This window comes from Melitaea cinxia, chromosome 3, assembly GCF_905220565.1.
Source record: "Melitaea cinxia chromosome 3, ilMelCinx1.1, whole genome shotgun sequence".
Lineage (NCBI taxonomy): Eukaryota > Metazoa > Arthropoda > Insecta > Lepidoptera > Nymphalidae > Melitaea > Melitaea cinxia.
In genome coordinates, this window is record NC_059396.1 from 13,166,988 (window position 1) to 13,194,401 (window position 27,414).

The 27,414-nt window shown below is 33.0% G+C and overlaps 3 protein-coding genes across 3 annotated transcripts; 2 read left to right on the forward strand and 1 right to left on the reverse strand.

Annotated features, from left to right (window-relative positions):
* Positions 1-912: 912 nt before the first annotated feature.
* Positions 913-3,356, forward strand: LOC123669523 (platelet-activating factor acetylhydrolase IB subunit beta homolog). The gene is made up of 4 exons (XM_045603126.1): positions 913-1,205; positions 1,368-1,574; positions 1,658-1,780; positions 1,866-3,356. Exons 1-4 carry the CDS (start codon positions 1,140-1,142, stop codon positions 2,145-2,147), a joined length of 678 nt encoding a protein of 225 aa, XP_045459082.1. The 5' UTR covers positions 913-1,139; the 3' UTR covers positions 2,148-3,356.
* Positions 3,357-3,435: 79 nt separating this feature from the next.
* On the reverse strand, positions 3,436-6,015 carry LOC123669522 (NADH dehydrogenase (ubiquinone) complex I, assembly factor 6 homolog). Its single transcript, XM_045603125.1, has 5 exons — positions 5,739-6,015; positions 5,401-5,635; positions 5,086-5,318; positions 4,633-4,795; positions 3,436-3,628 (listed from the first exon to the last, which is right to left on the reverse strand). The coding sequence occupies exons 1-5, from the start codon at positions 5,849-5,851 to the stop codon at positions 3,449-3,451; spliced, it is 924 nt and encodes a 307-aa protein (XP_045459081.1). The 5' UTR covers positions 5,852-6,015; the 3' UTR covers positions 3,436-3,448.
* Positions 6,016-18,484: 12,469 nt separating this feature from the next.
* Positions 18,485-24,984, forward strand: LOC123669524 (tyrosine aminotransferase). Its single transcript, XM_045603127.1, has 5 exons — positions 18,485-18,717; positions 21,776-22,104; positions 23,121-23,594; positions 24,164-24,346; positions 24,426-24,984. The coding sequence occupies exons 1-5, from the start codon at positions 18,573-18,575 to the stop codon at positions 24,621-24,623; spliced, it is 1,329 nt and encodes a 442-aa protein (XP_045459083.1). The 5' UTR covers positions 18,485-18,572; the 3' UTR covers positions 24,624-24,984.
* The last annotated feature ends 2,430 nt before the right edge of the window (positions 24,985-27,414 follow it).

The following is a 27,414-nucleotide window of genomic DNA, read 5'->3' on the forward strand; positions in this document are numbered from 1 at the left end:
GGTTTTAGGTGTCCAACGAATATTTTAATAAGAGGTGAATGGGTAGCGGCTGTAAGACTGAGAAAATGACCACGATTATGCTGGCCATGCGCATAAAGTCAATTTAATACGATTAGTGATTGAAAAATATTTGAACATAAGACTACATCATATTAGTAAAATGCAAACAATGACGATGACTCTGAGTTCTAAGCGACAAAAATTTAAAAAACCTATACAACATAAAGGATTCTAGGTTTAAGAAAAATAGTTAAAAAAAACCGACTGCAAACTGAAAACAGATAAACAGAGGGGATAGGAAGTGTCCATTCATACGATTATCTTACGAATATATTTTTTTATTATTCTACCGATTTTTTGTTTTATTTTTAGTAAATTTATTTAAAACTATAAACAGGTTTTTATTTTCACATACCCATTTTACCTATATTAAATTAATTGTTTAATAAAAATTTTAGGGACTTTTTTTAAAAGGTGTCAACACTTCACTCACTCACACATCTTTAAAAAAGTGGCTTCAGTTTTCTGTTCTAGGTGCGTTATCTACCTTTTTTTACTTGATCTATGATTATCTTTTATTTTGTATTGGTTTTTTTAATTGATTGAAATTTTGATTTGGGCAAATTGAGATAATAACTGATGAATTTTGTATGCAAATGCAATTAAATAAAGCTTTATTATTAATATTATTATTATACTGTAGGTAAATTAAAATGATACAATGGTATAAAAGATTAACTTGTCTTTAAGCTAATTTTTTATATTGTTTTTTAATGCTTACGTCGATTTCTCTCATTACAATGAAACAACTTTTTCACATTTTATCGCGGTTTATTAAGTTTTGATCATGAGGACATGGTATGTAAAAATAGGCGTCTCTGGCTCTACAATTATTTTACAACTGTATTTTTGTTGTGGTAATACAGTAGAACTTGTCAATTCAAAAATGAGAGCAGCTAAAAATTTATAATTTTTTATCTGTTCTGTTAGCTGTTGGTATTGGTAACTTAGTTGTAAAATTGTTTCCTTTAATTTTATTGTTAATTTATGTTCTAAAGCAGTAGCAGTAAATATAAATTAAATAGAAGTAAAACAATTATAAAACCTACTGTTAGCTCGTGATTAGAAATACTAATAAAATGAATCCTTGTTCAGTGGCAGCTCCTCAACAAGATACTGATGGTGATGGCAGATGGAATAGCATTGTAAGTTAACATTAATTAATTTTATTCATTTAAATATTCACCTCACATATATACTTATGACTTTTAAGTATCATATATCAGTAAAAAAATTAAAGACAAAAATTGTTTGGTTACAAAGATCAATGAATAAAATTGTTATTAAAAAATAATATTAATTTTCAGCATAACAGATTTCTTTCGGACGCCAAAGGGAAAGATGGAGATGTTATTTTCATCGGTGATTCCATTTTACAAGCATTAGAACATACTGAAGTTTGGAACCAATGGTTTGCACCACTTCACTGCCTTAACTTTAGTATTCACAAAGATCAAACACAAAATGTCTTGTGGCGTATTAAGAATGGAGAACTTGATCATGTTGACCCAAGAGTATGTACTGAAGATTTTTAATATGAATTAAGTTTTCTAACAATACCTTGTACGGTTATGAATAAAATGATTGCTGATTACAGGTTATAGTTTTGCATGTGGGAACAAACAATATTGATCATACCCCTGAACAAATCTGTGAAGGTATTTTAGAAATAGTACATACAATTAGAGAGAAACACCCGAGTGTTTACATTGTGCTACCGGTATGTATGAGTGTAAACAATTACATATTAGTATAAAATTAAATACATAGTATTTATTACTAACAACAATGCTACTTTATTCCAGAGTCTTCTTCCAAGAGGTCAACATCCTAATGTATTGAGAGAGAAAAATAATAAAATCAATCAACTTTTACGTGAAAAAGTTGCTCATTTGAATAAAGTAGAAATGGTATCAATAGATAAAGGTTTTATACAAAGCGATGGAACTATTAGCCACCATGATATGCACGACTACCTCATACCAACTAATGCAGCTTGTCGGAAGGCATTTGAACCAGTATATGATCTCTTACAACAAATATTGTCCGAAGGCGAACCAGAAAAAGACTTGACACCCTCTGAATAAAAATTTACATATAAAGACACTAAGTAATAGCTTTTTATCATGCAGCAAGCTTATTGTGATTAAATAGTAGTACTTAAATTTAGCTTTTTATATTAGACATAAGTGTCAAATGTTTTATATTAATTTATTGTTTTCCTATTTTTACTTTTACATTCCAAATTAATGAATATTTTATTGGCTGTGTTAATTATTATTAGACCCATAGAATTACATGATGCACTAAGAATAAAATGATTAGCATAAAACACTGGAACACTTGCATGATATACTTACTGGACATATTATTAGTAGACAATTTTACCATTTTAATTTTAGTCTTTATGAAGATGTAAAATAGTCTGTAAAATTATTTTGAATTTTCTTCTTAAATTCATTAAATTAGTAATTTCTTCTTTAACCCTATATGCATTTAAAGGGACATTAAGGGGAGGTATTTTTATTTAAATTAATAAAACTGAATAATGGTTGTAATGTTGAACTGTCTTAACTACTGAGATGTTATTATTGTACTTAATTTTATTTTATTGAAATTTGCTATCGTGATTTTATCTAGTGAATTTGTATTAATTCAACATTTTATATCATCTTAATTTTGTTTTCAAAAATATAATTATGTAGTATTTTAAATTTTTTAAAAAGTATGAATTAGTGTCTCAGAGCCCTTGCAAGGTGATTCAAAATAAACATTGTCTTTTGTTGTGCCAACTCTTTCAGGCGAAAGTTAAATACTGCTGCAGGTTTCTTTTTAAAACTGTCAATTTGATGAAGACGAAAAGATAAGGAACAAAAATGTTTCTTGTTTCCAGCCAGGGTAACCGTTTGATTATTTAGTGTTTTAAACTCTACTATGTATTTCATGATGGAATTGATTGTAACCAAAGATTTATTTTCAGTCTCAACCAAAGCATACATTATAAATGTAAACGTTATTTTAAACACATAAAAGTTATGTCAGGCTCAACTGAACAAAGACATTTAACAATGTTATAATGTGATGATTATTATGTTTCGATAAATGAAAGGACATTAAGTAATTAATTATATCTTACCATTGTATAAATAAATATAACTTTTTTATGGATTTCTAATATATAAAAGGTATTTATGGTACATATATCTACTCAAGTTGCCAAACTGCTTGAATCTCAAATGTGATTATTTATTTGCATGAATGAAAATGCTTAGAAGTAAAAGTGCAATTTTTTCTAATAATATTTTTTATTTTCCCTATTAGATTATATAATTATATACAACAATAAATAAACACGAAAAAAAAAAACATAAAACATTAGTTATTACATTTAGTATTTATTTAAAAGTCTCCTATAGTACAAAGATAGAGGCAATGTAGGGCTACCATGCAATAAACTTTTGTCAAAGACATTAAAATTAGCATCCTGAAGTTTTGTTAAATATTTATCAACTGCAATGGCTGGTAAAAAAATTTGATTTGTAATTTTTGGTACATCAATACTTCTTGCCTGAAAGAAAAGTTAAACATTAAAAATAATCGCTTCAGCCTGTAATATCCCACTACTGGGCATAGGCCTCTTTCTCCACGTAGGAGAAGAATCAGAGTTTAATCCACCATGCTGCTCCAATGCGGGTTGGTGGATATATTCCCTACTATGAGTAACGATCGCTATCAGGTGTACATAGTAACAACCGGGACCGACGGCTTAACGTGCTTCTCTGAGGTACGGTAGGCAGACCCACAAGGACTGCACAAACACCCAGACCACCGGCATACACCTGTATGGCCAATACAAATGTTTGTCATGTGCGGGGATCGAACCTGCAACCTATTAAAAAGAATACAGATAACAAAATATTAAATTTAGTGAAAACTGGTACTTTTTTTTTAGTGCCCATTATTTTAGTTAGTAGATTAGATAGATTAAATACATTTTTTTAAATCAGATTTGATTCTGAGCTATAGTATTTTATTCATATCGTAACTTTAGTGTTGTTAAATAAAAATTAAATAAAATAATTTATCATTTCATTAATTTCGTTTGATGGATTTCATCCATAGTCATTGCTACTAAAAGTCATCACTTCAGCCTGATACAGTCCACAGCTACACAAGGCCTCCGCAAGTTCGTGCAAAAAATGGCGTGAACTCATGTGTTTTGCCCATAGTCACCACGCTGGGCAGGCGGGTTGATGACAGCAGGGCTGGCTTTGTCGCACCGAAAATACGGCACACCTGATGGTAAACGATTACCGTAGCTTATAGACGTTTGCAACACCAGAAGCATCATAAACGCATTGTCAACCCTATCCCCAAATCTCCCTAGGAGCTCTGATCACCTTACTCAACAACAGGAACAAAACACTGCTCAGAAACAGTATTATTTAGCTGCGATCTTCTGTAAGGTCGAGGTACTACCCCAGTCGGGCTGCTCCATATTTTGAGCAGGAAATTTCCTGCTGTGCCCTACCTTAGTTAAATATCAGGATAACAAATATTAGTCTGAAATACCTTTTCTAAGTGACTATTAGCTCTGCTAGCAACTTCGAAGATAACATTTCTTATATTCTCATTGTCGTTTCCTCTCAAGACAGACTCTTGACTGACTTCATTTTTCATCAGTATATCCATTGGTAGTAATATTGTCTTATGATAATTAGAAACATAAACAGACCTAAAATTATATTTTTAGTAAACTAGCATACCCAAGCAACATTGATTTGCAAATTTTAAAATGTGTGAAGCAAAATAATTAAATTTTCTTGTGCTCAATTTCCTGCACTATTTTCTTAACTTTTCATTTTATAAGAACCTTTAAAAAGTCTTTGAAGGCTTTAAAATATGTATAAGAAGATGAATGAAATCAGTAGACATTCTCAAATTAAGGTACTAGGGATTCCTTTTTAAAATATACATAATAAAGTATATAAAATATAAGTAATCATAGTGTAAACAAAATATTACCTCAATACATTGGCTATTCCTTGCGCTTTACCTAAATGAGATGCTGCATGGTCTGCAGATACATTTGTGACACCAGCAATTCCGAGGAGCAAGTAATAAATTGTTGAAACAGTGTTTTCGGAATATTTTTCCAATTCTTCCATAGTTTTAAAGTATTTTGTTTTTAGGAGACTATTTCTTGACGAAATTAGCCTCTCAACGTATCTCTTTTGTAATTTATAACTTAAACACACCTGAAAATTCACATTAAAGTATAAAACTGTTGAGAAATTAATATAAAGTTAAATGTTCATTGTTTTATGAAATCCAATTTACCTTATACAATTCTTGAGTAATAGGATTAGCTGGTACTTTTGATGAATGTTTATTTTGATAAATCGAGTTAACAGCATCATGCCAAAACTGGAGTCTCATTGCTGCGGTTTGTGGATCTGTTGTTTGATCCTGGACACGTGCTACTTCAGCATTAAGGGCTCGTATAACGAATGCTGGAGATCGCAAAGCTTTGGTCATTAGCAGCGTCGCTAAATAATTTTCGTAATCATACTGTCTACCTGTAAAAAACGGAAAAGTACGAGAAGCGTTTCTTTGAAATTGTCCTAGGCGTTATGTCTTATAACTGAGGTAGTATTCAACATATTTAACTTTTTTACCTAACAATATTTGCACAATATTGCAAGGAATTCTCGTTGGAAGTGGTTTTTTCAGTTAACGATCTCGAAAACGTAAGATAAATCTTACGATTATTTCTCAAACGACAAAACATTTTTGCGGTAAATATTCTAAAAGGTATTTTGTTATTAACTTTTATATCTTTTTTTCTATTTGAGTGGTAATAAACATTAAAAGGAAGCAAATTCTATAAATAAAATTTTCAATTTTTCACAAACAAGACCACGGCACAGACGAATGAGACAAAAATGTCACTGTCAAACTATTAATTTTTTGTTCTACTTCTGGCAATTCTAGTACATAGTACATTAAACGAAAATTTCCCTGTTTGATAATGGCAAAATTTGCCGACTCAGTAAAAGAGTGTGGAATAACAAACATCTTACCAACAGGACCAAGATGATAGTATTCCAGGCTTGTGTCTAGAGCACACTCTAGTACCTACGGAGCGAAAACTTGGACGTCCTATGCGAAGCAAGAACGCCAGATCAACATTTTCTGTATGCGCTGCCTAAGGAACATTCTAGGTGTAAGTTGGAAAGACAGAGTGACCAACGAGAAGGTTGTAATAATAGCGCGGATGCCCAGTCTAATTGTTATCCTTAAACAGCTTCGGCTGCGTTGGTTGGGGCATGTGCACCGGATGGATCCCTCTCGACTTCCGCAGTAGATTATGCTTGGCGCAGTTGCGAAAGCAAGGAGGGATGTTGGAAGGCCTTTGCTTCGTTATATCTTTTAATACAAACCACAACAGCTGTGAAAAATTAGCCGAGCACAGAGACCAATGGAGTAAGAGCGTGAGGGATGGTCAACAACATCATGATAAAGCTCGGTTTGGACTCTATCGGGCAGGAAAAACAAAAAACATCGAAACAGCGATATCAATGACACTAGCGCGTCTTTTCCCTGTTCGGTGTGTGGTAGAGTCTGCCGCTCCCGTATCATCGGCTTGTACAGCTATCAGAAAAAATGCTCTTCAAGCACCGTTTAAATGGTCTGGAACAGACGTAAAGGCCTATAATATACGAGTATAATAACTATATCATTATCATTACGTAGTATAAAACAAAGTCGCTTCCCACTGTATGTATGATAAAATCTTTAAAACTACGAAACGGATTTTGATGTGGTTTTCTTTAGTAAATAGATTCATTCCAGAGGAAGTTTAGAGGTTTCTAATGTGATATCATAAATAAATACATTTTTTTGCGCTTACATTGGAGATATTTATTTTAAATTTTATATTTAGTACCTATCAGCATTGCACCGGTGCGAAGCCGAGGCGGGTCGTTATTTAAATAATATAATATATAATTATACGCTTACGCTTCAGCCTGTAATATCCCACAACTGGGCATAGGCCTCTTTCCCCATGTAGGAGAAGGATCAGAGCTTAATCGACCACGCTGCTCCAATGCGGGTTGGCGGATATATTTCCTACTATGAGTAACGATCGCTATTAGGTGTACATGATAACAACCGGAACCGACGGCTTAACGTGCTCTCCGAGGCACGGTGGGGAGACCCACAAGGACTGCACAAACACCCAGACCACGGTAAACACCTGTATGGCCAATACAAATGTTTGTCATGTGCGGGGTTCGAACCCGCAACCGCCAGCGCAACAGGTCGCGGCGCAACGCAGCGTCATATAATTATACATTTAAATATATTATTTATATTATGTATGACATACATAATATAAATACTAAACCAGATATATATTTAACGTGATAAATATTTAAATTTCTATATTATTAGTAATTATATAATCTAAAATTATTTTATATATGTATTATTTTTTTATACATAATAGATAAGTAATTGAAGTTGGAAAAGGGATTTGATATAATTGTAACAATTTTAAAAAATCGCTACGATAATACGGAGGGTAAGAAAAGAAATAATGTTTTTTTTTTTTTTTTTTTTTTTTTTTAATAATAATTTTTTGCATCGTCTGTTTCACAACACACAAACAAGAAGAGTAGTTAATAATTTTAAGTTTAGAACGATGAGCAGGTGTACAAGTATGGCAAGTCTCAATCTTAAAATGATACTAGAGCACTTCCTATTAAAATTTATTGAGGAAATGTATTAATAGAAGTATGTGAAATATATACAATAACAGCTATTATAGAAATTTCAGGACTATGTACAAGAACTGCTGCGTGGTTACGGCGGTAAAGAATATAGCCACCCCCCTCTCTTCACATGGGTGTCGTAAGAGGCAACTAAGGAATAACACAGTTCCATTACCACCTTGGAAATGTTAAAGCCGATTGATGGCGGGATAACCATCCAACTGCTGGCTTCAAAATACACAGGCCGAAGACGGGCAGTAGCGTCTTCGGTGCGACGAAGTCAACCTTGCGGTCACCAACTCACCTGCCCAGCGATGTGACTATGGGCAAAACACATGAGTTCACGCCATTCTTGACGCTAATTTGTGGAGACCTATGTCCAGCAGTGGACTGCGATAGGCTGAAGTGATGAAAGGATTTAGGAGTTAGGAAATAACATAGGAAAATAGTTAAAGTTAGACGATTAAATTATAAAACCATTGTTAATGGACCTCCAACGTAGAAACCCACCCAGTCGGTAGTAGTGTATTTTGATAGTCAGATGGTACCACAAAGAATATTTATCTGCTGTAACTCTCTGCCAGTGGACCTATACTTTTTTCCCACCTTCCAATGCTATCGCTGGTGTCGTTAAGGACATATAAAGATACAATGTTGTTCCATTACATACAGTTTCGACCAATTCTTTTAAAACTGTAAATTTTATTTTTTAGAAGAAAATTTCCAAAAGTTATTGGGTACAATATAGTCCCGTCATTATCAGACGATTGGATCTTCTAAATATGCGTAATGTAAGGAGGTGCATCAAGTTCATTATAAAGGTTTTGACCAATTTTAGTGATTGGTTTCCTGTGTGAATCATTAACATTATAAACTACTGGATTATCTGATTGAATATAGGCTGCTTTGTAAGTGAAATATTAGTTACATCTTTACCCTCATCAGATTTACTGACTCTACACAACGACAACAAATATCCTTTTGATTTTGTTGCAATTTTTGCATATTTTATGCAAGCGACCACGTTTTAAACATTCTTTATTGGATGAGTCCATACTTTGTTGGTCAGTGTCCATACTAGAATCTACTATATAATAAAACTGCTAGGTTCGGGCACTTTGATGATCCCCGGGATCGGGTGGCTCGTTCACAGACATATATTTCTCTTATATGTCTGTGGGCTCGTTCATGTTGACATATAAAGTATAAAAAAAAACTTATCAACGACGAGTTTGCTATCTAATTACTATAACTATATACAAATTAAATTAATATTTTTTTTTTATAGAAAACTTCTGAATGAATAAAACAGAAAAAAAAAAACAATGAATTAATGAAAAACTAAAAACCACAATCGCGCGCATTGAAATCCTGTCGTTTTTTTTTTATTAAAAATTAAAAAGTGTTTTGCATACTTTTTACCGCCTTAAATTTTTACCTTTTGGGACAAAGTTAATTTTGACTGAATTATTGACCCAAAAGCTTGAATGCGTTTTAGACAACATATTTCTGAATGTTTCAAATTTCAATTACCTATTTTCATCTCAGAGAGTTAAGGCATGTACACTGTACAATACGTTTACTTAGTAGGCTGACGTGGTTTGAACGTTATCAAATTACAATATGGAATGGGGTGTTAAAGAAAATAGGATTGCAGTGATCGCCTTGCACAAAGTGGGTATGGAGCCGTCGATCATATTCCAGACACTTCAAAAGCTTGGTATCAGCCGTATCTTCGTACATCGTACTATCAACAGATACAGCAACACTTCGTCTGTCGAAGACCAGAAAAGATCGAGGTGGCCGCGTGTTGTTAGAACTACAAAGGCTGCTAATGCTGTTAAATCTAGAATTCGTCGAAACCCCATTAGGAAGCAAAAAATCTTATCGCGAGAAATGAAGATTCCCGCTAGGACTCTGTCGCATATTATAAAACAAGACCTGAAGCTCGGTGCTTTTCGCCGATATACGGGACATGCCCTAAATCAATCTTTACAATTAAAGAGATTGGATTGACTAAAACGCCTTCTTTCGCGATACGCAGGTGAAAGGCACAGAAATATCCTCTTTACCGATGAAAAAATTTTCACGATTGAAGAACACTACAAATAAGCAAAATGATAAAGTGTACGCTCACAGTTCTAAAGAAGCTCAAGTTGTCGGAAAGGTACAACGTGGTCTTCATCCTGCGTCAGTGATGGTTTGGTGGGTCGTGTCTTATAGTAGAGTCACAAAACTACATTATTGTGAAAAAGATGTGATGGCAAGAGACCGAGGGGTTGACGTTGGTTTCTTGGGAAAGGAAATGGGCGCTTTTGTGAGACGTAACCAGCGTTGACACACTTGCTCCGTCTCATGTCAGGGAAATAGCATTAAGAGCGGGAGCCGCTGCGAAAAAAGCTGAAATAACTAAACGGCAGAAAGATTCGTCACTAATTCCAAATAATTATGTGGTATCATGGGACACCAGGTAGGAACGATGTTCCTTCGGATAGTATAGAGGCAACACAATTTGAATTTTTTTTTTAATTTTATATATATTTTCTAGTGCTTAATTTTTTTTTAATTTTGTTGATTGGTTTTTAATTAAGTACATAAAAGTATTTAGGAAATTTTGTATTTTAGAAAATAACAAATACCGTAAAATAAAATAATTCAAACTGAAGTGAAATAAAAAAAAAATTATGTCTTTATTTATTTTTGTCGACAGTATAAAATTACATAAATAATTTAAAAAAAGTTTACTAGTAATATTTTAGTTTTTCAAACGTCATATTATACAGTCGTGTGACTGATATTACGTCACTTCCGTTAAATATTTTTATTACGGTTTTAGTATCACATTTTTTTTTAGTTCGCTCGCCCCGCCAAATGTCTAGCTTGCCGTAAGGATCTTCGTTCCAAAAATACGTTTTCATTTGTAACATAACTTATGGCTGGACTAGGTACTATACCTATCCGGCCGATAGTCGAGGGACTTTCGGCCGGCCGGACGACACGACTCCACACGTCTGAGGGGTGGCCTTGTTGTGAGCGAGGCCACCCTACCATTGTGCCGGGGCCCGGAAGCTTTGTCCGGGCCTACCGCGGGGGCGAGGTGGCGAATGCTAGCGCGACCCCACCTTGCCCCACCCAGGCGACTGCTCACACGTGGTGGTTTTTTAGTCAGTAGGAGTCTGACATAAACCTCTGGCGCCCCCGCGCTGGAGGGTATCCATGATAGATTTTCCCCACATAAAAAAATAAATAAATGGTACTATACCCATTACCATACTCATTCTAATAAAAAAAAATCACGTACAATACGGTAATAATAATTATAGTATAGAACCTTGTGTACTCAAATGCCTTAGTTAATTTAAGAATTTTATGAACATTATGGTTGTCCTTTACGGCATTTAATTTAAACGAATTTCAATCAATGATAAGAAGATTTAGTTGGCGCAGTGGTCATAAAAATATTGGCTGTTGCACTAAGTGCTGCAGGTTCGATACTGCTAGTGACCAATGTTTTTTCAAAATAATTGTGTTTGCTCGCAAACGAAAAAAAAACCGACTTCAATTACATCGACGAGTAATACAACGTAGATCGACGAAAAAATAGTCAAGCAACTACGCGTTATCAAAGATTACTCAAAAAGTAGTTATAAGATCTCGATAAAATTTATATGTGACCACATGATAAACATCAGCTTTCGATTAAATTAAAAATTATTAAAATCGGTACACCCAGTAAAAAGTTATTACGGATTTTCGAGAGTTTCCCTCGATTTCTCTAGGATCCCATCATCAGATCCTGGTTTCCTTATCACGGTACTAAACTAGGAATATCCCCTTTCCAACAAAAAAAGAATTATCAAAATCGGTACATCCAGTAGAAAGTTATGCGGTATAATACAACGTAGGTCGACGAAAAAAGCGTCAAGTAAAAACGCATTATAAGATATAACTCGAAGAGTAGTTGTTAGATCTCAAATAAATTTAAATGGGACCAATTGGCACACACCACCTTTCGATTAAAACAAAATTTGTCGAAATCGGTCCACCCGGTCAAAAGTTCTGATGTAACATACATAAAAAAAAAAAAAAAAAAAACACTCGAATTGAGAACCTCCTCCTTTTTTGGAAGTCGGTTAAAAATGATTTGAAAGAGGTATGGACTTGTTCAAATTTTAACAGGTTCGGGGAGGGGGCTTCAATTTTTTTTATGTAACACAGATCCAAACACTAATTATAAAGATGACACTAATGTCAACTGTTAAAAATGTTTGCTGCAATCATGTTTTACAAGCAAAGCAACGTGGTCCTGTTCAATGAACAATTTTAATGTCATTAAGTTAATGGTATATAAAGATGAACGTCGTATTTTCGTCAAGCCTAATATTTATAGTTCCTGCTTTGCTCAAATGATTTGTAGGATGACACTGACAAAAATAAACAATTAGATCTTTTAAAAATACGATTATCACGTTCAAAATATTCCGCTATTTGATACTCATGAATAAAGTTAAATTAGAAAGTCTAAAAACTATTCTTTTATGTCAATATTTTAATTCAGCCATTGACCTCTTTACGAGGTAAATTAATTACTTTGAATTCACTAAACAATTAAATGGATTAAACAGAGATAATAAAAGGCATTTGTACTCAAATAACCCATTTAGAAATCGGTGTTTATCATATTTATTAGAATCTTTTTCTAATTTTTCGGAAAAAACTATGAATAATATCTATTTTACTACTTTTGTATACAATATATGTTACAACGTGTACCTACCTACTGAAAATTATGAGTTATTTTACGGTTCACTTTATTATTTACGTAGGTTGTATATTAATCACCATTGCGAATTTATTTCTATATACTGATTGAGCAGTAGCTAAAGGAATGATATCACTCTAGTTATTGATAAACGCCAACGCAAAACATTTACAAAAATACGCTAAGAAATGAGTATTGAAACATAAGGGGAGGGGTATGTGGCCAAGTGGCCCAGGGCGGCAAACGATAGATGGGTAGCAAAATCACCGCAATTTTTTTAATTGTCAAAAAATCCTAAATCGCGTCCACAATGACACATGAGCACAAACATAAAAATACAGTAAAATTGAGAACCTCCTCCTTTTTTCAAGTTGGTTAATAAATAGGTATAATGTGTATAATATTTTCGAATACATAGGATTTTGGAACGAAGTTCTTTATCGCGCGGTACACGCACTGAGCAGGATGGGAGAGAGTTTGAAAAAAGCGTTACAAGATTTTTCTCGACACTTCTTACTATAGTATAGAATTAGATCTCAAAGATATATATATATATATATATATATATATATATATATATATATATATATATATATATGTGACATATTTTAGTTACCACAAACCAATATTATTAAGTGATTGAAAATGATGATTAAATATATCTTAACTTTTGTTTGTTTTTAATATAATAATAATTAATGTTATTTTTAAAATGAAAAAAATATATAATTAATAAAATAAAATTTATACAGTTTGTAATTAGTTTTTATTACTATATATATACAAGATAATTATTATGCATCATTCATTGCTTAATTTATCATTGTGTTTTTTTGTTTTTTAATTTATTTTATTTATTTATTCCAAGCACAGCTTTGTACTGTTTACATAATTATAATACTCTTACATTAAATCATTATATATAAGAAATAAATATATTTTATTACAAAACTTTCAAATTAACTCTGTTAAATTGATATTTTAAAGTATAAGACTGTACAATAAACTTCTACAAAAAAAGCGAAAGGAAATTAAAAAAAAATGCATAGACCTCTCACGCCGTTTCCTTTATTCTACTGAGAGTCGTCAAGTGACTAGCTGACCGGGTGAAGTTCGTGCCGCTATCATTTTTTGGATTTTACTCCATATGAAACGAAATAATGCCTGTCATATAAAAAAAAATGAGTGAAAATGTTTGAAACAAAGCTGAGCAGAGACGCTGAGAGTGGCATTTCACAGTGCTTTTAACTATTTATTTAAAGTAGATATAGGTATAATACATAGTATACCAGCATATACTGTACCGATACAAATAGCAAAAGAACTATGGCCCTGGGCGGCGTTCCGCGAGGGGCAGCGCAAGCCACGAATGAGGGGCGGCACAAGCCAAGCACGAGGAGTGGCGCAAGCCGAGCATACTTACTAGGGACTAGCTGCTGCCCGCGACGTCGTCTGCGTGAACGCTATACAGCACCAAAGATACCTACGATTATACCTTTTAAAATAACATTCATTTACCCGTTTCTTCTTTACATTTCATATCTACAGAAAAATCTCATAGATGGCGCTGCTTTAAAATTGTCTTGTCTACTTATATTCATTTAATTATTCTCTTATTCTATTATTTATTCTTATTCTCTTATTAATTATTATAATCATTCTATTATGATTATTTATCGGCTTAGTTACTTATATTGCGTGATTTTTATAGTGTGAAGCTAGCTTATATAGCATGGTTATTAACATAATAACAACAACATTCAAATATGCGTCGTTAGATTACACGTTGTTACAGAATGCGTTGAGGAAATAAAGGTTCACTGCTCGTTCCCGGTAGGTAATAGCATGATAATATGTAGCCTATATGTTGACCCGACTTCTTAATAATATTCGTGCCAAATTTGAAGTAAATCCATGCGGTACTTTTTGAGTTTATCCCGGACATACATACAGACAAACAGACAAAAATTCTAAAAACTATATTTTTGGATTCGGTATCGATTGTAGATCACACCCCAAGTATTCTTTTAAAAAAATATTCAATGTACAGTTTTGACTTTTCTACCATTTTATTATATGTATAGATGTGAAATAATAAGTAATTTTTTCGATGTAAATAATTAGGATTTGTAATCGGGTACGAAATACTAAATTGGTACTGTATAATAAAAAATAAAAAAATTATAGTATAATGTTCTGTAATTATTTGTACAATAACTATAGTTTAAAAATATAGTATTTTTATTGAACATTGAACCCTAAAAACGGTAATAACGTATTATTATGTTCGCAATGAATAAATTAAATTTTTATCACACGAAATTTATATTAAAAGAGAATTTTTAACACCATAATTATTTGAATATTGTAGTGTCACATTGTCTTTTAGGAATTTTTGGAAGGTCTTTGAAAAACAATGCGTTTTAAGCACTAATTGAATATTAAACTGTTCTGTTGTTTTGTTTTTGCTATAAAACGCTTTACAGTGTGTAGCGTGGTAAGTTTCTCATAAATATAATATATAAATTACATAGATATATGACTGTCTTTTATATAGAAATAGGTCGGCAAAGAAGCGCACGAATAACCTCATGGTAAGCGATTACCGTTGCTTAGATGTCTGCAACTTCAAAAGCATCACGAGCGTGTTGCCGACCCAAGCCCGACTCCCCAGGAGCTCTAGACACTTTACTAACCACAGAAACACAACACTGCTTGAAAGCAGTATTATTTCAGTGTGATCTTCTGTAAGGTCAAGGTACTTCCCAAGTCGTACTGCTCCAGATTTGCAGCAGGACATTACCTGATGTTACCCTACCGCAGAATCTTAATTATTATCTTATAAGCTGATTTATTCAATTTCTACTATTAGTGCACACTCTCCCTATACATATTGGTACCTATAACTTGTTAAAAATTTTAGTCATCAAATACCTATTTTTTATTCATCCACTAAACTTCAAATGCCCATTTATTAATATTAGTTTTGAAAAATGAGTTTTTTAAATTTTCAATGAGAAAAAAAGTTAGTGTGTTAATGTTTATATACAGATTATTATAAGTGGTATAAGTTGTTTAATTTGCTGTAGCCTCGTTGTTGTACTAATTTGTTACATCTGAACTTTGGTACATAAACAATACGCAATAGAAGTAAATGAAAAGTCTTACAAAATATCTGATATGTATGTTTGTTTTGACTAGAATAGCCCGTTGGCGCAGTTGGTAATAGCCCTGCTTTCTGTTCGGTTGCGGGTTCGATTACCGCCTGAGTCTGATTGTAATATTTGTATTTATACACAACACTCACATATATACATGTCGCCTGTTAACACAAGCATTACGTTGCTTACTTTAGGAACAAACCACCGTAACGGTGTATCAAAGATATTTATATATATATTTTGACTTCTTCGTGTGATCAGTGCAAGTTAAAACGTACCTACATCAAAACAATAATATTTTTCGACTTCGCCTGTTTTTGTTTCCTCTCTTTACAGCAGTAAGAAGGTAGCGTTTCTTTATTTTAATTATTTTTTTGAAAATTATTTTTTCGCATTATTTACTTTACCGAATAACTTTGAAACTGTTGAGAAAACTCCAGAACAGTTCAAAGGCTATTAAATGAAAAGCAGGTTTAGTGTAGTATCTAGATAACTTATTATGTATATGTATATTAGAACAAGTAGACGAAGTTTAAATTCGATTTTTAATCAGCATGGATATTTTATTCTAGTTTAGGATTAGTATTTTTTTTCTTTAGTATTCGGATAATTGATATACATATATGACGTTTTTTGTATGAAGCATGTCCTTATATAATTAACGATATAATAAAAAAACATACTAATAACACAATCACAAAAAAGGAAGGGAGTGAAATGTTTTGGGGGTGAAATGCCATTTTACCTAAGAAGGGCGTAGTTTTTTTATATGTGTATTATTTGGTGATACGTAATAACCTGTCTGCCAGATCAAGTGTTGTATAAATAACAGTTTTTTTTTAATTTTACGGTAATCCTTGAAAATAAATTTTGTATCATATGATACACTACCTAATTAAAATTATATACACTTATAAATTAGGTGTATTACAAATTGTAACTAATAAGCCAATAGTGTGGTGGAAAACTTGATTGGCTAAAGCTGTTTTTGATATGTATTGTAGCGAGAAGACTGTAGGAGGACACAAAATATTATATACGCATGAGTATTATATTCGTATGTGGATGCTACCACAATGTGGGCGAGGGATTAAGGCATTGGGTATAATATTACGGAGTTCTACTGCCTATTGATTACTAATGCTCTTTATGGAAATAAAGAAATTGGGTGCTTTATATCTTAATATATATATGTTGCAGTCAAAACTCTTAACCAGTCAAAAGCACTATTGACTAGCAAAATCAGTCAGAAGTACTTTTGACCGTTTGCTTTAGTCAGTAATACTTTTGACTAAAATAACAGTTAAAAGTACTTTTGCCCAATGGAGCTGGTTAAAAGTACTTTTGACTAAATGATTCCGTCAAAAGTGGTTTTGACTGGTTGTATCAGTCAAAATTCTTAAAAAGTTAAGGTGGTTGATAAAAATAACGACAAACGCACATATAAACTTTTATATTACTCATTATTAGTGGATTAGAACAAAAATGAGTGACTACGAAAATAAAGAAGGCGTTTTGCAAAGAATTTTAGCGATGGAAGATATGAAAGATAGTCATTTCAATGTGATGACAAAAGAAAAATTTAAAAAAGTTTGCAATGGATGTGGAAGACGCGAAATTTAATGAAAAGGAAATACCATTACAGTACAGTAGACTACAACGCTTTAACACATTGAAGTTTGTGGTATAAAAAAAATTAGTTACAAACGCAGGACCTGTCAAATATTTTTGCCTGCTGAGGAAATCTACGACATTATTGATGCTGCTAATATTTCTATAGGGCATGGTGGTCGCGATAGACTTAAGAATGAAACGACAAAAAAGTACGATAATGTTAAAAAAGAAATGATTAATATATATATTTATCAATGTGCGAAGTATGCCAAAGGAAGAAAAGCAAGAAAAGTATGGGTCAGGTTTAGAAACCGATCCTGCACACTGAAATGAACAGTCGCTGCCAAGTCGATCTGATTGACATGCAGTCGCAAGATCGCGGGCATAAATTTATTATGGTTTATCAGGATCATTTGACTAAATTTATTCACATCTAACGAGTTAATAGTGCTTTTGACTGACGCTTTTTTGCAGTTAAAAATACTTTTGACGGAGAGCGTCAGTCAAAAGTATTTTTAACCGCGAAATTGCAGTCAAAAGTACTATTAACCAATAATTTTCAGTCAAAACCACTTTTGACCAACTTGTCCAGTCAAAAGTACTTTTGACTGATTTCGCTAGTCAATAGTACTTTTGACTGGTTAAGAGTTCTGACTGTAACATATATAAATTACGCGTCACATTGTTTTGTTGTCCTTGATGGATTCCTAAACTACTTAACCGATTTTAATCACATTTGCACACCGCGTGCAGTTTGATCCAACTTGAAAGATAGGCTATATTTTATTTAGATATATGTTATTATTATATTTAGGAAGAAAAATAAGATGGTACGAAGTTCGCCAGGTCTGCTAGTTTATTATATATGTATCATTATACTAATATTTTGTGACACTTAATAATGAATATTTTGCCAATCTTACAAACCAATTGTATTGGATCTCTATGGAAGTAGATCGATTAGTAGGCCATTGCTTATTATTATTAGTGTTTATGTGTCGTAGTAAACAAGGGTGGAATATTTAAACAACTGGCTCCACTGTCGTCATCTCATATACATTTTCAAACCAGTTCCGCGACTTGGAAGTTAGTATCCGACAAATGGCATTCATACAAAACTGAGACGTAACGAAAGGCAAGCTCTATTCTTGATTCAAGTGTTGCCGCAGCTTTCAATCTTCCGCAAGTTTTGTGCTGATGTCGCGAAGGACTCGAAGCAGACAGGAGTGGGAGGTGCGCGCTTCTACTTTGGCTAGGAAAACTACCAATCCCATTCGACGTATCGTTGAGAACCTGCAAGTGGAACCGAATCCTGACAAGGAACTTATAGCTTTATCTATTGGTGAGTTATTTAAACAACGACGCAATTTATTTGATGAGCTTTATGGAACTATTATTTCTGTATTTAGGTCTGTATGTTTACTAAGATTAAACCATTTATTTTACTTGTTCGGCCTGGAATATTCTAGTAAATGCGATTTTGTTAAACTCAAATAAGTATATTAAAACCTTATTTAATTATAAATTTATAATTTTTAAATATGAGTCAAAGTTTTTGAAATTGGTACGCAAATATATTTATTAACATTTACGTTGAAATATAATTAAAATTATGTGAATGGTTTTAATTTTAATATTTAACGACCACGCGAAAAAAAAACATAACCACACGCTAAGTTACATCATGTTTTAACCGATTTTCAAAAAGGAGAAGTTTCTCAATTCGATTGCATTTTTTTTAATATACGGTATTTCAGAACTTTTTACTGGGCAGACTGATTTTGACAATTTTTTTTTTCGAAAGGTGGTGCGTGTGGTGGCTATGTGTATTGTCGATGTATTTGAAGTTGGTTTTTTTTTGTTATCGAGCAAATACAATAATATGATACTAGCTGACCCCGCAAACGTTTTTTTGCTATATATGTTCTTAGCCCCCTTAATCCCCCCCTTATAACTTAGGGGTATGAAAAATAGATGTTGGCGGATTCTCAGACCTACCCGATATGAACACAAAATTTCATAAAAATCGGTCCAGCTATTTCGGAGGAGTATGGTAACTAACATTGTGACACGAAAATTTTATATATAAGATTAAATTATAAATGATAAATCTACACAATTTATCTTAAGCTAGGTGACCCGACAGATGTTGTCCTGTTCGGCGAACTGTCAAAAACATTTTGTTTATGATCCTTAGGTTAGAATCTTTAGAGAGTATTAAAAAAACTAAAAAAAAATCTAATCTAATTGGTCTGGTTGGTTCTCCACTTTTTAATTAATATATTATATTTTTATATAGATATACAGTGTCCGGTAATTAATGGATAACCACGCAGGTGCTTGTGGGCATAGGGCCAACTCAGAAAAAAATAAAAAATAAATCTATTGGCAACGGTCTAGGATTTTTTTACAATTTATTTAAGTACGAAATTTGATTCTTTTATTCAAACTTTTGGGCACTACGGTTGCAAATTCAATAATACCGAATTGATTTTATCTGGATATAACTGTTAATAATGGATCTTGCTATCGCGCATTACAAAATATTTCTAGCCACAATTGTTTCTTTTTTTCATACACTTAAAAAAAGTGTATTCGAATTTTTTATGACAAAGTTTGAGCACCTGTGGTATAAAAAAACGTAAGGAGACCTAGATGGCCCGTCACTTAAAAAGCACGCCTATTTCATGAAGATTCTTAAATGGCATGACATCCAAGGTTTTTATTGTCAAATTACCGAGTTATTGTTACCTGGGTTTCTCTACCCCTGTTTTTCTTGTAACCAAAACAAACAATAAAATAAGAACTTTATTTCGAAAATCAGTGAAAGTTTATTTTGGGGTGGTTGGGGTGTTATTCATAATTTAAACAACGATTTTAAATAGGTAGTTTTATAATAAATGCTCAAATTGTTCGGCATCTACTCTAATACAGGTTCTACATCTTCTTATGAACGACTTTTTTAATAGGCGCGAATACCTGCGCTCTCCAATTATTCGAGCCGCATTCAAAACACGCTCGTTCAGGTACTCCCCCGTACGGGCCGTAGCGTAAACAATCTTCAGCTTCAGCTTCTTAGCTGGCAACTAGAAAATCCTCACATAATAATAATAATAAAACACTTTATTGTACACCAAAAACAGAAATGTTACATATCAAAGAAAGAAAAAATATTTACAATATATTCATTAGGTGTACCTATCGGCCTTATCGCTAAAAAGCGATTTCTTCCAGGCAACCTTAGGGCAAATGAAATGGTCTACCGTCAGCATAGGTGTACAAGTTACAACAAATTTATTATAAATATTCAAATAATTAAAAAAAATTGTAAAAAATCCTAGACCGTTGCAGATAGATTTATTTTTTATTTATTTCTGAATTTGCCCTGTACTCCCCCACAAGCACCTGCGGGTTCATTCATTAATTACCGGACAGCCTATATAGATTTAATTTTATTTGAGTTTAAACAAACTGCACTTGCGTTGTTGAGTGGTAAGAAAACTTTTCAGAGTACAATCATGTTTATTTTGAAGTAAAACTTTTTTACGCATGCTTGACTTGGAAAGTAAACTGGTGAATGCGTAACGGAAGCGGTACGAAAAGTGTGATCGGCCGAGGTGAACGGAAGTTGAGAATGAGATATACGTTACTGAAGACAGAAAGAGAGTCGTGTGGTCTAAAGTACACTCCTTTTTTATTTATTATTTAAGTAATTCTTTTAATTCTTGTTATTTTCATAAATGAGTCGTTAATACTTTTCTGTATTCGTGTTTTTAGATTTTATCATTAATAATTCTTCCTTATGTGGGATAAAATATGCTAAACATGTATTTTTAACTACTGTGATAAAATCAGTTGACGCTCAGATTTTTATTATTTATTAGAAATCTACAAAGATTTCATTTTATGAAATGAAAATTGTATCAGACACATTGATACAAAAAAAATGTCTGTTTACATCTAAACACAAGAAAAACCGATGACTATGTATATATATAAATTAAAAAATATAACTAAATTATAGGACATACCACTAAATGTACCTATCTATTTCTTAAATTGTAATTGTTGAATAAGAGGCGGGCTTAATTATTTTAACTTTAGTAGGCTGTTATTTTCTTGTCTAAGAAACTTAGTACGATTTGAGTCTGCACTACGAATATATGTAAAGAGTACCTACATTTATGCCAAAATTTAGTAGATTTGTTATAGAAGAGAAAATACGCCGTAATGCTGAGGCTATTCCAAATTTTGTACAGGATATATCCTGCTACCCTACCACAGTATAAGTTACAAGACAGATAGATAGTTAGTAAGACAATAGGTTGCTATATGTTTATTTACGTCACCGTATCGAAACTCGTAGTTACAGTGTTACTTAGAATATCTTTGTTTTGTAGGTGATCCAACGACATTTGGGAACCTAAATCCACCAGAACAAGTGTTACAAGCTGTTCATGAAAGTGTCGAGCTATATACAAGTCGAGGATACGCCCCCTCGAAGGGACACTATGAAGCGAGGGCTGCGGTAGCAAAGTACAGCGCTCATCAGGGCGATATCAGCCCTGATGATGTCGTGTTGGCCAGTGGCTGCTCACACGCTATTGAATTGGTTATAACAGCATTAGCTGAAAGTGGACAAAACATTATTATTCCTCGCCCTGGATTTTCAATTTATCAAACTCTGGCTTTAGGACTAGGGATTGTTATAAAGTATTACAATCTTCTGGTAAGTTATTCCAAATTGTTTTAGCTTTACTCTCTTGGCTAACTGTTTCACTTAGTAGGTTTTACGTCTCGTCATTGTCTTTATCCTACTATTTTATTATGCCTTATAATCTATCACACTAGAGGTGTAACCTTGGTAATAAGCCATTGTTGTATTTTATGAGATTACACATTTTATGAAAGAAAGAAAGAAAGAGATCTTTCGATTAGTATTGATACTAAGAATATTTTTATTAAATCTCGATTTCCCCTAAGTTATAATCAATAAAATATCTATACGTAAGAATAAAGCCACTTTATTGAAGTTCATGGCGATAAACAAAGTTACAATAATAATTAGCATTATTGTAAACAAGCTACGCATGTTTGTTGACAATGAAACATAGACATTCTTAAGAATTTAATGCAAAATCAATGCATACAACACATAGCAACTGTTCAGACAGATAAATTAAGCATAGATATAGCTTGAACACTAGAAATTAGTCTACTATACCTTTGATAAGGATGTGACATACTTAAAATAAACGGTTTATCATTGACATTAAGAAGATTTTCGGCATAAAACATTATTTAATTTATTTTATTATAACCGTAAACGAGTTTTAGAAACAGAACGAGTTCTGGTTCATTGTGGACCTTATTTGCATATTTGCGCCGCATTCTCCAAACAACTTGTAAATCCTATGTTGCGTATCGATTGTGTAATCATTTTTAATGATAGAAAATACGATGATAATAGAATGTTCATGAAAATAGTTATCGAACACTATAGAATCTAGCCTACTATCCAGGTCGCAATTTTTCTTTCCTGTCCCAATACAATATAACTGAGTATCTAGTGTTCTGATTTTAGAACAAATATTCGGAATATGTATATTAGAGACAATGAATGAAACGAAACTGAATTTACTTTAATAATTGAGATCTTATTAGGTATAAATGCTCAAAATATGATTCATTCGTGATGTTTTTGAATTTATTTTATATTTAATATGTATAATGTATTTTTTACAGCCTGATAATCAATGGAAAGTAGATCTTGACGATTTAGAAAGCCAGATTGATGACGATACTGCAGCTATAGTAGTCATTAACCCTTCAAATCCTTGTGGCTCTGTATATGACAAAGAACATTTAAGTGAAATTTTAGATGTAGCCTCAAGAAACAGAGTACCAATCATAGCCGATGAAATATATGAACATTTTATTTTTTCGGGTCATAAATATACTGCTATATCGACAATATCCAAAGATGTGCCTATCCTTACTTGTGGCGGACTTACTAAACGGTTCCTAGTCCCTGGCTGGAGAATGGGCTGGGTGATCATACACGATCGTAATAATATTTTAGGAAAGGAGATACGAGCAGGCTTAGCGAATCTTTCTATGAGAATTCTTGGTCCGAGCACTATAATACAGAGAGCCCTACCTGCTATTTTAGAATATACGCCTCAAAGTTTCTTCGATGACGTGTTGTTCTTTATCGAGGTGAGAGGAAATTTCCATGCATGCGTATTTGAATTTATATATTTTTTAGACCACCAGCTGCGACTGCTTTCTTATGCTCTTATTCTTCAGAACTTGTTGATTTTAAAATATTTATATTAATTTCACATACTTGATTACTTTTCATAACTAAAAAATATAGTTATAATAGTGATTACAAAAAAATTATTATTATTATTATTTTTAAAAAATGCAAAAGTTGGTTTATGGACGATAGTTTAACGTGACAACGTCTTAACAAAACATCTCGTTCGTATAGGCCAATCGAGTGATAGTATTGTACGTGATTATACTATCACTGAGCGACTATAACTGCCGTGTAACGGGACAATGAGCGCAACGTAATGAGTCATCCTTTTTCGTTCATGCCGCCGGCGGTCTTCGATTTATTAGACGTTGTCACGTAAAAAAAAATATTTTAAATTTTAACACCACGAACATTCAAAGAACTAAAAAACCTAGTCCTATTTTTAAAAATACTTTCAAAATATATTTAAATATTTTTGTTCTTAAGTATCTTATTATTAGACAATTCAACTTGATTATTTTAGAGTCAAGCCAAACTCGCTTATGAAGAACTTCGCCATGCTCCAGGCTTGCGACCAATTATGCCTGAAGGTGCTATGTACATGATGATAGAAATAAAACTATCACATTTCCCAGAATTTAAGAATGAGTGTGAATTTGTAGAGCGGTTGGTGTCAGAACAGTCTGTCTTCTGTTTACCGGGACAGGTATAAGTTATAATACAATTTGCATTATTTAAATTTATCGCGTCATTCAATTCAATATTGTTATGAATTATGTTTACAGTGTTTTGATTACCCAAACTACATGCGAATCGTGTTAACGGTACCAGAGGATAAAATGAGGGAAGCGTGTCAAAGGATAATAATCTTTTGTAAGGAGCACGTCGTTTACAGCGAGAAGAGAAAAGATATTGATAAGGAAGTATCTATGACAACGGATATTTCAGTTATATGTAATGATGATATAACTCGCGTAGTTTAAGTATTCAGGGCAACATTTTTAGCATAATGTGTTCATGCCTCATCCTGGCTATAATTCCTGCCATGTAATCATTTCCACCATATTTTGGATATGGTACAATTAGTCTGACTCCATTCCGATATTTTTTTTAAAAAGCAAATAAGATTTAGTTCAATTTATTCTGGTCCTTACTCCTAGTGTAGTCTTGTGCTTAAAACTACAGTCATTATACATAATTAGGTATACTGCGTTAACCTAATGTGATTAAATTAGAATTATTTAAATTTTTGAGGTTGTGATTTATGCCATAAATTTAGACAAAAGTTTCTATGTACTAATATAAACATATGTAAGTATAAAATATGTGGATACTTCGGAAATACTTGTTTAGTTTTAGTACTTTGAATTTAGATACCTACAGACTAAACGTACGAATATTATACACGTGAACATTTATTTTGTACATTCACACAGTAGTTACATTTTGACACATTAGTAATACGAAAACCTTAGCATTTATTTTTATTCTCTGAATATAGTTAACTATCACCAAACATAAAAAGGTAACTTTCAACAAAAATGACTGTTGCAACAACGGTAGATACATGTTCACATAAGTACTTTAGAATTTTTCTGCCCTAAATATTATTAATTTTTAGTAGATTATTACTGTTTCCTTGATTAGGCGAATGTTACTTCACATGGCTTGTATTTAATTACATAAACTTAAGAATGGTAGGACACAGCAGGAAATATCCTGTTCAAAATGTGGAGCAGCTCGTCTGGGGTAGTACCTCGACCTTACGGAAGATCGCAGCTAAATAATACTGTTTCTGAGCAGTGTTTTGTTCCTGTTGTTGAGTAAGGTGATCAGAGCTCCTAGGGAGATTTGGGGATAGGGTTGACAATGCGTTTATGATGCTTCTGGTGTTGCAAACGTCTATAAGCTAATAGCACAATAGCTTCTTTTTTATTAGTTTTTGTAGTTCATATGTTGTTATCGTAGCGTGGGGTTACTGTACGTAATTTTATATCGATAAATTAAAAATAGAAACAACATAAACGAAAAGCAAAATAAATAGAATTTTCTAGTAAAATAGCGTATCTACTCAGTAAGCACGAACGTTGCAGATATTGTAGGCATACACTTAATTTTTTCTGTGACTGCACTGTTTGTATTACCTATAAGGCTTTATGTTTGTTACTTTTTGAATAAAATAAATATTAAAAAAAACGATTATTTGTTTTTTTCTAACACATTTAATTTTTCCTACACATTTATTCTTTTAATAGCAATTGTCAACATACTTTTTATGACGACGCGTTGGCGCAGCGGTCGCGGGTTCGATCCCGCTCACGATAGATATTTGTATCGGCCATATAGATGTTTGTCGTGGTCTGGGCGTTTGTGTATGTGTATTGTATGTGTTTCCGGACCCCCAACCACGGGCGTAGCCAGGTTTTAGTATGGGGGGGGGGGGGGGGGGGTTCAAGAAAATGAAAGGACCAAAAATACATAAAATAAACCTTATTTCGTAATTTTCGTAAGAAAATTGAGATTTGGGGAGTCCTTTTTTGAGCAGTGGGACAGTATAGACTAACAACTTGACTATAAAAAATTACGTTCTGTTGCATACCTACGCATTACAGAATTAATCTTCTGTTTTTATTTTTAAATATATCCACTACTTCATTCGCGTCAATTTCTATCTCATAGTGAATGTTCATGAGAGCCAAGCCGTTCAGTCTGTTTTCACTCGTTGTGTTCCGCAAGTAGTTTTTTAGTCTTCTTAGGCTTGAAAAAGTCCTTTCTGGGGTAGCAGTGGAAACAGGTATGGTAGCCAATATTTGCAACAATGTGTAAATATTTGGATATAGTTTTTGGTCGCAACTATCTAAATATTCCAGAGCTGAGTTTGGAATAGAGGAGGTGAGAGTCATAGCTGCTTTCCATACTTCAAGTTCTGCTTTTACGACAGATATACTTTTTTTCGGGCAGCACTGCCAAATACATACGAAATGCCTTTTTAATTTCACAACCGGCCGCAAAATTTGATGGTAACACACCAGGTTAGTATTTTACAAATTTAGTTATAAAGTCCTTTAAACGTATTATGTAGTGGAGATTCTAAAAATACTTACGTAGGTCAAATCACAAAAATTACAAAATAACATTTAATACTCTTCTTGTTACTTGTTTCAAAATAACTTTACGTTCACAGTAAAATGCAATCCGCTTTACTACTCTTGTCGGTAATCGTTGATCGTTGGTAATTCAAATTCAAAATTTGTCTATGAACGCGACAAGTGCGCGTGTAGGAAATGGCACGAATATGGCATACGAAGCTTACCGAATGCAATCGGTTAATCGACGGTGGTGAAGCGCGCGGAGGGTGGGGTGATAGGAAATCCAAACCACATATTTAATTTTAGTGTAGGAACAGTAATGAATAAGATATGTCGCACGCCTGTCTTTATTTCAATTTTATGAATCCTAAATCTTAATATCTTAACTTATCGGGGGGGGGGGGGGGGGGGGGTTGAATCCCCAAAACCACCCCCCGGCTACGCCCGTGCCCCAAATACAGAAGAAAATCCTACTGGGGGCCGTTGAGTGTGAAGCGTTTATTTATTAAAAAAAAAAAGAAGGAAAAAGATCAGATCTTGATCATGGAAAATATTACGTACAGAAGTATACATAAAAAATTCAGATAAACGGTGCAAAGTAACGAGTAGGTAATCTGGAGTTTTTTTTTGTTATATTGGTATTTTACAAATGTTAGGATTTAATAAACAATTTAATCAAAATAAA

Excerpts from the sequence above, each read along its gene's own strand:
- LOC123669523 (XM_045603126.1), top strand. The coding sequence starts at position 1,140 with ATGAATCCTTGTTCAGTGGCAGCTCCTCAACAAGATACTGATGGTGAT. Across the intron at positions 1,206-1,367 it reads ATGGCAGATGGAATAGCATT|CATAACAGATTTCTTTCGGA; the intron begins GTAAGTTAACAT and ends ATTAATTTTCAG. Across the intron at positions 1,575-1,657 it reads TTGATCATGTTGACCCAAGA|GTTATAGTTTTGCATGTGGG; the intron begins GTATGTACTGAA and ends TGCTGATTACAG.
- LOC123669522 (XM_045603125.1), bottom strand. The coding sequence starts at position 5,851 with ATGTTTTGTCGTTTGAGAAATAATCGTAAGATTTATCTTACGTTTTCG. Across the intron at positions 5,636-5,738 it reads TATTGTGCAAATATTGTTAG|ACAGTATGATTACGAAAATT; the intron begins GTAAAAAAGTTA and ends TTTTACAGGTAG. Across the intron at positions 4,796-5,085 it reads GGAATAGCCAATGTATTGAG|GTCTGTTTATGTTTCTAATT; the intron begins GTAATATTTTGT and ends ATATAATTTTAG.
- LOC123669524 (XM_045603127.1), top strand. The coding sequence starts at position 18,573 with ATGTCGCGAAGGACTCGAAGCAGACAGGAGTGGGAGGTGCGCGCTTCT. Across the intron at positions 22,105-23,120 it reads TAAAGTATTACAATCTTCTG|CCTGATAATCAATGGAAAGT; the intron begins GTAAGTTATTCC and ends TATTTTTTACAG. Across the intron at positions 23,595-24,163 it reads ACGTGTTGTTCTTTATCGAG|AGTCAAGCCAAACTCGCTTA; the intron begins GTGAGAGGAAAT and ends TGATTATTTTAG.